This window comes from Lichenostomus cassidix, chromosome 2, assembly GCF_008360975.1.
Source record: "Lichenostomus cassidix isolate B80296 chromosome 2, HeHo_3.0, whole genome shotgun sequence".
NCBI classification, from domain to species: Eukaryota; Metazoa; Chordata; class Aves; order Passeriformes; family Meliphagidae; genus Lichenostomus; species Lichenostomus cassidix.
Genome location: NC_139482.1, coordinates 22,161,277 through 22,174,777, shown reverse-complemented (window position 1 = coordinate 22,174,777; position 13,501 = coordinate 22,161,277). Strand labels below are relative to the sequence as shown.

The window sequence follows — 13,501 nt, the reverse complement described above, 5'->3', positions numbered from 1 at the left end:
CAGCCTACACCCAGCTTTAGTGAAAACATATTTGCCCCAAACACAGTAAAAGTAGAGGAAAATCACAGTAAGGACCAATACCAATGATAAAAGAAATGCATTATGAGAAACCATACTTCTCAGTGAACTGCTTTAACAAAATTTAAAGAAGCAGGGTATGGTACATACATTAAAAAACAAAATCAGACCAAACTAAGAAGCCGTTGATGTATTCAGTCTTATTTTGCTTTACAATCAATTTAATAGCTTTAAAGTAGAAAACACCCTGACAATAAAGGACTTCTAATTTTTTTTAAAGTAAAATGTAAGTGTGCCTTCTTGCAATACAAAATCTGTAACACTAAATATTCCCTAAATAATTCCACTAAATAATGTACACCTCGGTTGAGAAGCAGTCATTTTCTTCAACAAAACGTAACAAACCCAACGACTCCATTAAAGGAGGGTATCACAAATTAAGCATGGGAATTTGGACTCAGGATTTATACAACTAAGATGACTACAGTAGGCACCAGCAGGTGTCAAAAAACCTTCCAATCTTACAAATCAGTCTTGCTTTTTGTGCTCCTACAAGTCACTTCCTTGCAGCCATTTATGTGTTTTCCTCTAAATCCTTAAAAGCAACAAAAATGCTACAATCCAGTGCCAGTCACAGTAGCAGAACTGGTTCACCTTAGAAGCCCCAGACCCTTGAAAATTCCTCCATAAGAAACTTCCCTTGGTTCTTCTGATGCCCATGGCAGATGTAGAGTCATTGAACCTGCTCCTTTGTGCAAGTTATATTCCCTCCATTCCTCTCACTTGGCAAAAAATATTCCATGGATAATCAGTTATTAAGGAGTGCTTTGAGTTGCACATACTTTGGTCTTTACTCTGTTGAGTTTCATAGCCAGAAAAACTTGCCCTTTTCCCCACTGTGCCCACCCAAGTGCCTAAACAAATGGAGGGAAGCAAGGAACCAGGCAATGATGGAGGAGGGAGCAATTACATGGAAGGTCTGCACTACAAAGGCTTCATGTGCATAGTAAAAATATTAAAATGTTGGATCCATCCAGGAATGCTAGCTTCTATTCATTTGTTCTTTGGAAGTTTGTAAAAGTAGGAGTTTCTTTTTCCGATATTCTTCATTCACCTGCTCTGCTTGCTCATCTATGGATTTTCTTATACACCTTTTGAGTTCCTCAATTCCTTCTCCAGTATATGTAGATACTGGAATTACATCTCTGAATTCAAGAGTATTTGCCGGAATCATTTCTTCCTCTAGTAAGTGTAAGAAGTCTGAAAAATTACATTGAAAGAGTTAGTACAATCTCCAAATACTGCATCACTACAAAGCCCATAAAATCCCATTAATAAATTACAGTTATAAACACAACTGCAATTAATATATACATTGGCTTAATTAGTCTTTTTAAATATAGCTAAAATCTCAGAAGACAAGCACTAACACAGCAGTGATACCATTCTTAATGCTGCCACAAGAAGATTCTATACACTTCCAATGAGTACAAAGAAACCCCACGTTGCAGAACATGGGAGAATATGGTCTTAAGCCTTTCTGGTTTCTACACACTCCAGGAAATAGAAAGCAATTCACCCCAATGCAATTGCAAAATTGAAGGAAAGCTACATAAATCTGTCCAGAAGTTTCATGTGTTTAGGCCAAAGTCACATGACAAATTGTATATATGTCAGTGTCTGTAAGGAGACCTTCTCTGCAGGTTATTCTTATTTGAGAGACCATGACTGGAAACTTACTCTCCCATACCATAGCTGTGAAAGATCATCTGGGATATTTCCATTTTATTACAAACCTTTCCCAACAGTGAAGCCATTACTAATGTACATAAACAGAGTTCTAAATGCAGGAAGTGATTTTAAACCTATGTTTAAATAATAAATTTAACAGCTGACTTCAGTTTCAAACAACTCCCTGCCAGTGCAGTTATCCCAATGAAATCCTACTACTTCTGACAAAAGTTATTGCTGGAATTTCATTTACCCTGAGGATTCTGTAGTTGTGTCATAAGTTCATCCAAGTTATCCTTTGCACAAGGCAAATCCATTTTATTAATGGCAAGAAGTGCAGGCTTTGTTAGAAGTTCCTCTTTGTACAGCTCCAGTTCCTTAAAAGAAAAGTACATTTCCCTTAATAAGCACTTGTAGTTCAAAAAGTGCTACTTCAATTTTACATCTCCTCTCTCACTTGTTTATTGCCTAAATAGCCTTTTCTGCTTAGGCCACTGTGAGATTGATCTAGGTGCTCAAAGCTGATACATTAAAGCAGTCTGACAGAAGAAAATAATGTTCAATAAGCCATTTTTTGCTCAAAGACAGATTTTAGGTAAACAGACTATCTCATTCAGAAACAGCCTCTTACAAAAAGAATGACAGCTTTGATTTTTGTTTATTCTGATATCCATGAACACAAAATCAATTTCAGAAAAACTTCCAACCTATAAAACATAATAAATATAGAAAATAATTCTATATTCTTTCTATATTATAGAAAATAATTTGGAGAGTGTTCTAATTCTTAAGCATTTTAATATCAGGAAATCACAGCCATGAATATATTAAAAATAAACAGCAATACCTGAAATTTAGAAGATTCATCAACTTAAGCCACACAGAGATAAATTTGAAATGACATAACATATATTATTTTAATGAGAAGCACAGTTAAGATACAGAAAGAGTGAATGTCTGCAAGGCTGGGGCCTGATGTCTCACCTCTGTTAGGCTACTGCAGTAAGGGCATCAAGGTAGGGATTTAACTATACTCATGTATTTCTGCTTCTTAAAATGCTACTGGAGTGGGGAACTGAAAATGATGCGTCTTTTTACCTTTACTTGACTGTAAGAAATATCCCATATGCTGCATAGATTAATCAATGATATGATTAATTTTGTGGTGCCCAACATAAACTAGAGTGGTTTCACCTGGACAGGTAAAAATAAAGACTCCATCATTTTGGAGAATCCTCTATGTTAACTGGCCTTATATTATAAATACAGAAGACACACTAACATTTGAATGTTTCTTGATCAAAACAGAGCCATTTTCTTGGTTCAAAACGTAACCACAACTGTCAAATATGAAAATTAGAACTTACCTTTGTTAGAAGCAATATAGTTTCAAAGGCTGTTCTGAAATGAGTCTTAATAGACAACTGAAATCCAGAAATATCAACCTGAAAAAAATTACACAAAACCAAGCTTTGTGGTATAACATTATGTTACAGTATCAAGGTACTCTCCCATCAACTACTGTGCCCTGGAATATCCATGTCCTTGTGTTCACTCCTGGGCAAGTAACAGAAGGTAACTACACACCAAAGAAACATCACAGACACTGGAGGCACAAACTGGCTAGTTCTGATATAGTATTTCTCAAAGATCTGCTATTTAAACTTCTTAAGGAGATCTTACATTAAAAAAAAAAAGGATAAAATAAATCACTCCACACTTTCACGTTTTAGTTATGCTTGGAACACATCACTGTTCTAAATTAAGTTGAAATTTTCTATAATAAATTCTATTTAAGAATTTAATTTACCATCAGTCATTTGAGTGTTCCATTCTGTAAACAGAATTACAGCTGTATTTATCATAAATCATGCAAATTAAAAATTATTTTTTAAATTCCAATTACATTGCAATTATTGCACTGCCTTTGATTTCAATAAACTGTAAATTTTATTTAACTTACAACTAACAGAAGCTGTTTGGTTCTTTCCACATGTTTGAGAAATTTGTGGCCCATCCCTTTGTTCGCATGTGCACCTTCAATCAGTCCTGGGAGATCAGCTACTGAAATCTAGGAAAACAAAAGTTTCAAACAAACTACTTCCAGTAAGCAAACCCATGGACTTTAAACTATCAACAGTGATTATAATTTTACAGAAACAAAAGAGAAACAGAAACAAAACACAGACAAAACTATATGCACTGGCTGTTTCAATACATTTACAATCTATCATTAGAAGCAGATTAAACAAAATGCTGCTATTACACAGACCTGGTGCTCCTCATGTTCCCCTGCCTATTTATTTATAGCTGTCTGCAAAGTACAGAACAGAGGGTAATAACACCTCAGCAGAGGTCTTGCAAAATTTAGCTATTAACTGAGAACAAAACAGACTCTGAAAGGCAATCAGCTTAGGCTATCACATTTGTATAGAATTCAAACTGTCGCTGGAAAAGAAAATAAAGTCTGCTCCTTGTGGCTACAGAGTATCATTATCCCAAACAAACCCACTTAACATTGCTCCCCTGAGCACAAGAAGATACAAGAATTTGACTTCTGCTCTTCAGCTCAAATGAAACTTTGATTAGTCAATCAACCTCCAGCCAGAGCCCAGCAAAGGCTGTCACAATGGACAGGGACTTTGTTATTTTCTCTGCTGGTTGAGAGGGCTGTACACAGCTGTAAAAGAGAGCTGAGGCTGACCAGAAAAGAGCAGAGTAACAATGAAATCTCCAAAGTAGCTACTCAGTTAGTCACAGAAAGCTAAGACAGAGAAGTAAAGAAGAGCAAAGGTAAGGTCTTCAAATCTATCTAATGCCCATTTAGATAGCAACTGGATGCAATTGAACGATGCCTGAAGCCAGCATACCATAAAATTTTATTGCAGAAGGGGCTCACATACTCTGACAGAAAATGTGTTTCTGGTAGTTTTCATGATCTGGTACTGAGACCTGAAACCCAATTCATATTCAGATCCTCTACTTTTCTACCTTTTCCACGTAGTAATGACAGACAGTATCAGGTAACTACCACATATTTTCTTTTTTACAATGTACTAAGATAAAATAAGCAAATTGCTACATATCTCTTTAAAAATATCAATATTCTGTAGGAAAAAATGAGTCATTGTCCTTTGAGTGATACAGGAAAGACACCTCAATTATTGCTCTTAATTATGTTGGCTTACATTGTTTTGGTTTCAGCAGCTGCAATATAGATTACTTCCTCTTACTCAAAGATGCTCCCTGTGATCACAACCACAACCACTAGTTCCCTCGACTTTAGAAAAGAGATATTTTGTCCATATATTTCCTATATAGCACCCAACATTGTGATATAAAAACTATAAACGGTAGAAATCGCCAACAATAAGGATCACTGGCTATGACAAGAAACGGGCTTCAGAAAAGAAAGCCAGGAGTGCAAGAAAAATCTCAGATCTCTTGCTGCACAAAGATACACCAGTAAGAGCAAGAGGTCCTCATTCATGGCAGAAAGTTTTTTGAAAGGGCTATGAAAAATTCTGTTTATTTGCAGCACAGCCTTCTAGGATAAGCTACCCTAAACAAGCAGATAAAATGAATAAAAAGAAAAAAAAAATCCCTTGGACATAATGCATCTCTGTAGGGAACCAGACAACCTAGACTTACTTCTTTTAATAAAGTTTTGCTGAATTTTGTTAAATGAAGGTTTCTAGCATCAGCTACTGAATCTCCCTGGCATTACTGTTTCTGAAAGCAAACCAATAGCTTTTTGTCTTTTCATATCTGAGGGTTATGTTTTTGTGGTTAACTCATCTGAAACCCTTCTATGCACTTGCCTTTTATCTTGAAAGTGATGAGACCAGTGCTGCATGTATCATACACTTCAAAAACAAAGTAAAAGCACATCAAAGAAGATTCAAGCTTGAGGAATGAAAATGTTTGCTGCAACTTTAAGTGAAGTGGAGGTCCAAAATCTGTTAGTAAGAGTCTCATTTAGCATTGTTTTCTCCCTCAGCGGATATGGTAGAAAAGATTCCAGCACCACAAAATTATCTGACAACTTTTATCTGAGGAAGCTGGGTGGAACAGAGTTCCCAAAAATTAAGGTGGTAGAGCCATAGCTTCACCAGTCTTCCAGAACTACAGCCTACCACAAAAAGAGCTGGACCCAGGTGCCACACCTCTGAGGTAGTGCACTATCCTGGCTGTTCAGGTCATCACTATCCCATCATACTAGTTTAGTTTTTAATTAAAAAAAACAATCCACCAATCAAAAAAATCCTACACCCCAAAACCCAAACCAAAGCAACCCAACAAAAACACAAAACTAAAAAAAACCAAAAAAACCAAGCAAACAAACAAACAAAAAAAAGTTAGAGCAGCCAACCTTGAAAGCCATAACAAGTTATGGTAACAGAGTTATATCACAAAATTCCCTGCCATTCACTAATGTAGATCTTCATCTACTGGACAAATCTGCCACTAATTGCAATCTATTCTGAAAATTACTCACTTTGTCCAGAGCTCTCTATATAGGCAACTTGCACAAAATCTGCTTCTTTTAAATAAAAATAATGGATGGCCTCTGAAACAGTGATTTTGTTCCAACTCCTAAACTTACAAGAGTACACAGCAATCTTAATTCTGTAAACAATTTCATACCTCTAAGATTTTAAGGCAGGATTTGAAGCACAGAAGGGAGGTAAGGGAAAATGAGAAGCCATTTATTAGTGACTTGAAATTAGCTCTACATCATATTACTGTATTTGGCTATGAAACTCTCTTATTATTATTAGTTTTCTCACAGCTCCTGTTAAATCCATGTAATTGGATTTAGCATGTACACATTTTAGATAAACATATGAAAATACCTACAAGTTTTCATTCTCTTACTGAAATTCTGTTAAGTGACATAAATAGTCACTCTATATAACTTCAACAGCCAGAGTGAACTTTCATACCAACCTGCTTATAATCCGCATACATGATCTTTCCTAGCTCAGGCTGTAGTGTTGTGACTGTGGCAAGGGGACAGGAAGAAAACACTTTTTTTTAATACTTTAAAAAAAAGTTAACGTTACAAAACATTTAAATACTGTAGGACTTTCTCAGTATATTTAAATTAAACAAATGTGCAGTAGCAAAAGAATAAAATAAAACAAAGAAAAGGAATAAAAAAACCAATAAAATAAGATAGAAGAAAATTAGACCACGAAAAATCCAGTGGTTCACCAAGTCTTGTCTCTTCCTGCAGTTCTGCTCCAGTCATCCCAAAAAGGGAACAGTGATGGTAGAGAAGTCTCAGACAGAAAAATTATTACTTAGACTATGGATTATCTTCCAAACAGTGAAAAACAATGAAGGGTAAAGTCAGATAGGACTCTTCCAACTGACGGAAGGCTGTAGAGAATTGGGAATGATGCAAAAAGGTCAGTAGGAATTATCAGTACTTGCACTCTTCCTTATTAATTAAAGAAGATCAGACAACTAATCCTAACATACTGACAGAAAAATAGCAAAAAATTTCAATTTTTCAGTGGACAGATTAAAAACCCCAAATGTTCTCTGTTGCAAGAGGCAGAAAATTCCAAAGCATACAAGATATGAGGAATTTGACAGCACGTATTCAGTCGACTGAGGATATAATATGCCACAGAGAGTCTCAGTTGCAGTAAAATGGGCTGAGATGAAAATAAATGTTAGACAGACCCTGTATTAGCAGTTTGAAGCACTGTGGGGGTGTATACATAAAAAAATGGAGGTGGGTAAAGGAACTGGACACTGAAACAGTAAGTATCTCCCTGAAGTATTTCTTATAATTAAACAGCCTATTCTTTATTACAAATCTTTATTATAAGCAAGTCAGTGAAAAGACTTCTTGCTCTCAGGAAATATTATTGCTCTAAAAATAAGAGTATGAACTTACATGCATAATTTGCAATCTCAGGTTTGGCATGAGAAATCTTGCTTAACAAGGACGATTTTCCCGCATTTGGAAACCTAGAAGGAAAGTCAGAATTTATACACTGAATAAACACCAATATGATTATACTTAATCTGTATATTTCACCTGCATATTTCCAAATGTATTCTTCAAATTCAATGCTATCCACTCATTTTTGCACTCATCTACCCAGACTAATTTTTGTTTTTTTACAAAACCAACAAACCCCAGGTCATTATGATTTACTTTTTGACACCAAATCTGAATAATTTTTCTAAATCCAACAATACTTCCAAAGGATGCAGGCAGGAGAGTTATGTAAACACATGAGTAATAGATTTAAGGGAAATCTTTCAAAGTCACTCAGACAGAAATACAGCATTACTACCCAGGCATGTGCTATAGCTAAGTTTGTAAATTATGCGTGCATTCTAAAAAAACTGTCATGCAAATACATCTTGGATTTACAGTCTTTTGGCATACACATCGTGGTTTATGAGTCTACAGTTTAAGTACCAGTGATACCTATGCTACAGTTTAGTTAACACAGCAAAGCAAATGCAAACTTTGAGAGAGACTTTCTGTATACAGAGACATACATGCACAGTTTTTGTGGTTTTTTAGGGCAACAAAGCTGTATGAGGGATCCTGAAATTAGTACTAACCTGTTTTGTTACCAAGTAAACCTAAAAGAACATGAGGGAAGCCTTAGGAGCTGGTCTGTGCACACCTGACTGTTGTAATGTTTTTGCTTCACAAGGGCTAGTTATATCTGCATACTATAACAAAAGTGTTCCTTAGGGGATACAGCTTTTACAAAAACTTCTTCACTGAATACATCTGGCCATTGAAATGGAAACCTAAGTTAAGACTGAAATTGTAACATGCACTTGTTTTAAAGACTAACCTGAGCTTTAGAAGTCACAGTAGCCTTGATTCATGTAAAACTTGAAGTTAATGCTGACGTCCAAGGATAGACTACAGTTCTTACACTTAGCACATGCTCCATCCACAAAGACCACACAAGACTTGTGTTCCAGTCAAATTCACAAATATTCATCACAGCATTATCAAAGAAAACTCTGCCTACAGGCAACTGAACACAGTCACAAGATACAAAGGCAGGTGAAAACCAAATATTCTCCACTTGAATACATGCAGAACCACGGCCTGTTAACAAGGCCGGTTCTACATTATAGGCCTTTATAAAGGGGCTGTACACAGATCTTTCTTAAAAAAAAGAAAAAAACCTAATGATCCTTGATGTAATGGGAAACTATCGAGTGTAGTTTTAATACACTCTGATGTTGAAAGGAGCCTTAAAGACATTCCAGAAGGTTACTCTGGTCATATCCTCAAGCAAGCACTTTGTCTCCACTGAGGTACAATATGTTCTTTGAAGTTTAAATTGCAGCCTAGACTAACACATCACAACCTGTACTCAAAGCTGACAGGCCTTTCTCAAGTCTAATTTTTTTTACCTGATCTAATAGCAAACCACTCACAAAAAAGGTAAAAATGTCCAACACAAAGAGATCAAAGTACAACCACAAACTATTGGAGGCTGATTCATACTCTCAGGAAGAAAATTATATGCTCCTCTGATAATGATTTTTTGTATCCATTTTGAAGGCAAACTATCTACTAAAGTACAAGATTAAAGAAGCATCAGTGTCATAAAGCTCCTGTACTTTCACACTGACCAAAACAGGGAAAAAATTGTGTCATGTAGTTACTGAAGACCAATTGAAAATTATGTAACTTTAGGTAAGTTTTATATTGACAAAATTATTTCTAATAAGAAGAAAAAGAAAACTATAGCTAGAAAACCATGCGGTCTCCATTCCTTAGTGGTATATACCAACTAGACTATTTCCACTGTAAACTCATCATCAATCCTTGTTTCCTATGTTTTTTATTAATAAGGCCCACAGAGCTGATCTGTGTTAGCAGATGCTGAATAGAACAACAGTTGTACAAGTGTAGGTTGTTGAAAGCTTTCTCCAAATAAAAATACATTTATCTGCATTGTTACAAGGCAGCAACATTGAAATGCAAGTCCTACTGTTCTAGTTTGTAATTACTTCCTTCCAATGTTGCAAGCTGGTTTTTTGGGAGAGCAGGCAACACAGTCTTTGGAACTCTCTTTAGAACTGCTACTGAAAGGATCCACTTGTGCCAGTGCCATGAAGTTAAACATGCAATATGGAATGTCCTTGGCACTGTTTTGCACCTCGTACTTACTTCATAAATATTGTGGCAATCACTGCAACTGCTAAATACAATTACATTACTAATTATGTATTATCCTGATTCATGGAGCCCTTCACTGATCAAATGATAAAATTATTACTTCAAAATGATAAAATTAGTTTTAATAACTTTAAGCTCAATCTGCTTTTTTCAAACTGCAAATAATTTAAGTGACAATGCAAATGTACAATAACATTCATCCTTCAACTGTCAAATTGCTTTGAAATTGCATTTGAAATTTACTTTGCTTCCTTTGAAATGGCATTTGAAATTTACTTTGCTTTCTAATATCAGTTTTCAAATGATAGTACTCACCCAACTAAGCCAACATCTGCTATAAGTTTCAAATCAAGATGAACCATTCGCCTCTGACCTTTGGAAGGCAGAAAGTTTGTAGCCAAAGAGCCTCCGAGACCTCCACGAGCTGCTAAGAATCTCTCTCCTGCTGCATTAAGCTCTCCTGAAAATAAATTTGGTAGTGAAAGAACACTATCCCCGGCAGTAGTTCAGTTGTGATTTTCCATTTAAATGCATCAATTTATGAGACAATTTTCTGTATGCTTCCTTGCAAGAACTGTGCCCTCAAGGTCATGGTGATTTTCCTTGTTTGGAAACAAATGAAAGACATCACACCCCAGTATTCTTCTCTGTCATACAGTCAGTTGCCTCAAGAAAAGTGCAGACAGGCAAAGTATGGCCAAGATGGAGGTTCTGAAGCTCCAACATTTGAATTCAAGAATCCAAGACAAAATTTGCATTGATAGAGATGTGGCTACAGCAAATCGTACAGGTGTTCCATATTTCTCCATTAAGATGCAGGCTATGGTATCTCCCTTAGGGTCAGATTAATTCAAACACCAAAAAATACGCAACTTTTGGATAGCTTTAGCCACTAATATGTCTACATTATCAACAAATCGTCCAATACATCCAATTTAGTTAAACATCCAAGCCAGGACAATTTGTGAATTTAGTCTTAATTCTGAACAGTCTGAAAAGAAAAACTCTGAGAAACTGCAAAGGAACCATTGAGAGCTATTCCAAGAGCACTGTATTGAAAGAGATCTTCCTGGTGAATAAAAACCAGATACATATTTTAAGTAACCTGAAATGTTGACATTCAGCAAGGATCTTTGTCTTTCAAGCATTTATAATTCACTAAAGATATAGGGATATTTACTTGGGTTTACAGAGACATAATTTACGTGAGATCATGAATGGTTCTGTGGAGGATCAGTGTGGTTTCCAGCCTTTAACACTTGTTTCCTACAGCAAAGGACTTGTATGTAGTGATACAAACCAACCACCGCTAATTTCTGGAAGAGGTACCCACTCTTCCAACAATTTCTACAGTGTATTAGTTTGTCAACTCTTTGTCCAAACAGAGAAAAATACACAAATATTTTGCAAAATGTAACCTTAAAACATCCTAGTATCAGAAATTCACTGGATGTTATCAGTAAATGTGACAAATACTAGATACCTTAAAATAAAGCAAATGTTCTTACCAATCTGCTTGCCATCATCATCAAGAACTGAAATTCCCATAGGCACGTGAACTTCACAATCTTTTCCTTTTTCACCTTTCAGAGCTCGAACACTGGGAGGAATTAAACCAAGCTTAGTAACTGATGCTGATAATTTGCTTTCTGGAAGAGCTGTAAATAACAACTTTCATTAAACACATTCTTACCTGCTGTTGGCTCCTGTTCCAGCTACAAATCGCTTGTGGGGATATTTCTCCCTAATGCTCTTTAAAGTAGTCCTTTCTCGGGCGACGAACCAGACATCCCCACCTCTTCCTCCTTCCCCTCCCAGGCTGGGGTAACCCATTCCACCAGTTCCTCCTCTCACATACACCCGCAAATCGTCTATGAAGTTGCTGTACTAATAAAACAACAGTTTCAACATCACTTAATTATGCTCCGTTTATATTTCGCTTCATAGAAACGTGTGTCAAACCGCTTGGCTAGATCTTTGGTGGCAATAACTGAAACTTGAGAAAGCAGAGCGCAAACCTGCAATAGTTTTTAATCTGTTTGGCATGCGCTCCCCGGCAGCGACACCTCACGGCGCGCAGCGCCTCGGGCAGCAGGCCGGGCCGGCCGGAGACCCGCGTGGGGCACCGCCACCAACCCTGCCGGGCACTGCGGGTGGGACGGGACGGGACGGGACGGGACGAGCCTGCGCCGCCCGGCACACGGGAACTCCCGGAGAGGCCCCGGGAGCGGCACCGCGGCTCCCCGTCAGCCCTCCCCGCCGCCCGAGCCCGCCTGCGGCACCGTCCCCAGCGCTCCCCGGGCCGGCCGCACTGACCTTCCGCAGCACCGCCGCGCCGCACCGCACCATGGCGGAGCCGCCGCCGCCCGGGCCCAAGGCCAGGCCCAGAGCCCGGTGGCTGCGTGCAGGACCGGGGGCAGGAGGGCGGGCAGGCTCCGTACGGAGCAGAGAAGCGCCCCGTGCGGCCCTGGGGATGCGCAGGCGCGGCCCGGCCCGCCCCGCCCGCGGCCTCCCGCCGCCGCTCCTTCTAGCCCTGGCAGGGCGCAGCAGGGCATGCTGTCCCAGCCCTGCCAGCGCCTCGGGCCGAAGGGCAGCAGCGATGCTGAGGCCTGCAGAGTCACAGGGAGTTAACAAATCGCCCGGAGAGTTACAGAGGATGAGGAGGGGGCTGTGAAACGGGGTCCGGCCTTACCCGTGAAACATGTCCCTCTCAGAGGAGGGACCCCGGGCAAAGGACCGCCTGGGCTTTTATCGCGCAGTCTGGGCTCCTCCTGTTGAGGCGTGGGCTCCTGTGTCACCTGGCTAACTGTGGTCCCTTGCTGTGTCTCTTGTGCCCTGGCTGGTGCTACAGGGCTCCGTGCCCTTTACACGGGATTGGTGCCAGTGCACGGCCTTTAGAATCCAGCAGTGAGAGGTTGCGACCGCCAAATCATGGACGACCAGCTCAAGAGAAGACAAACAGCATGTGGACTAATTAGTGTAGGAAAGGAAATAATAATAATTTAAGCAACAGGAGGTAGGATACTAGTTAATAGATAGGTAACTTAGAGTCAAGGAACTGTGATATCTTTGTTCGCTGAAACGTTTATATAGTGTAAAGTTTTGAGCTTGATTTGTGTAAACCTTCCACTTGCACCTTGTGCAGAATAAACTCTGTCTTCTTTATAAAGCTGGCTCTGTCCATGTTTAGAGAGTCCCTAAATAAGCAACAGCAGGAGCACTTGAGGGGAGAGCACAGCTGCAGCTGCAGGAGCTGCCAGGTTTGGTCAACACTAGCGATCTCCAGCAGCGTGCTCTCCTTGGGAGCTGTGTGCCAGCTCGGGACAGCGTCTGCTGTTAGCTGTGCCCATGCACTGGAACCTTTAAAAGCGGTTGGTCATACTGCTGGTGTGCTCTCCCTCAAGAAATTAAGACCTGATCTTTAAATGATGCTAACTATCAGGATAAGTATGTGTTGAAAATACATGGCATTAATAAGGCTTATGGTGCTTTGCGTTTTTTAAATGGTCATGAGTAAGAAATTATTTTGTAAATCGTGGCATCAGTAAGGTCAGAAGATTAAAATTGGTG

At 38.7% G+C, this 13,501-nt stretch overlaps 1 protein-coding gene across 2 annotated transcripts; it reads right to left on the bottom strand.

Annotated features, from left to right (window-relative positions):
* Positions 1-969: 969 nt before the first annotated feature.
* Positions 970-12,760, bottom strand: GTPBP10 (GTP binding protein 10). 2 transcript variants are annotated; one of them, XM_085050682.1, is made up of 10 exons: positions 12,624-12,760; positions 11,625-11,818; positions 11,440-11,531; positions 10,247-10,391; positions 7,661-7,734; positions 6,700-6,752; positions 3,713-3,820; positions 3,117-3,194; positions 2,003-2,126; positions 970-1,278 (listed from the first exon to the last, which is right to left on the bottom strand). In XM_085050682.1, exons 2-10 carry the CDS (start codon positions 11,762-11,764, stop codon positions 1,061-1,063), a joined length of 1,032 nt encoding a protein of 343 aa, XP_084906808.1. In that variant the 5' UTR covers positions 11,765-11,818; positions 12,624-12,760; the 3' UTR covers positions 970-1,060. The 2 variants fall into 2 exon arrangements, with proteins under 2 accessions (XP_084906808.1, XP_084906807.1); XM_085050681.1 differs by lacking the exon at positions 12,624-12,760 and adding an exon at positions 12,248-12,371.
* Between the last annotated feature and the right edge of the window lie 741 nt (positions 12,761-13,501).

Excerpts from the sequence above, each read along its gene's own strand:
- GTPBP10 (XM_085050681.1), bottom strand. The coding sequence starts at position 12,280 with ATGGTGCGGTGCGGCGCGGCGGTGCTGCGGAAG. Across the intron at positions 6,753-7,660 it reads TGAGATTGCAAATTATGCAT|TCACAACACTACAGCCTGAG; the intron begins GTAAGTTCATAC and ends CCCTTGCCACAG. Across the intron at positions 2,127-3,116 it reads CTATATTGCTTCTAACAAAG|GAACTGGAGCTGTACAAAGA; the intron begins GTAAGTTCTAAT and ends TTTTCTTTTAAG.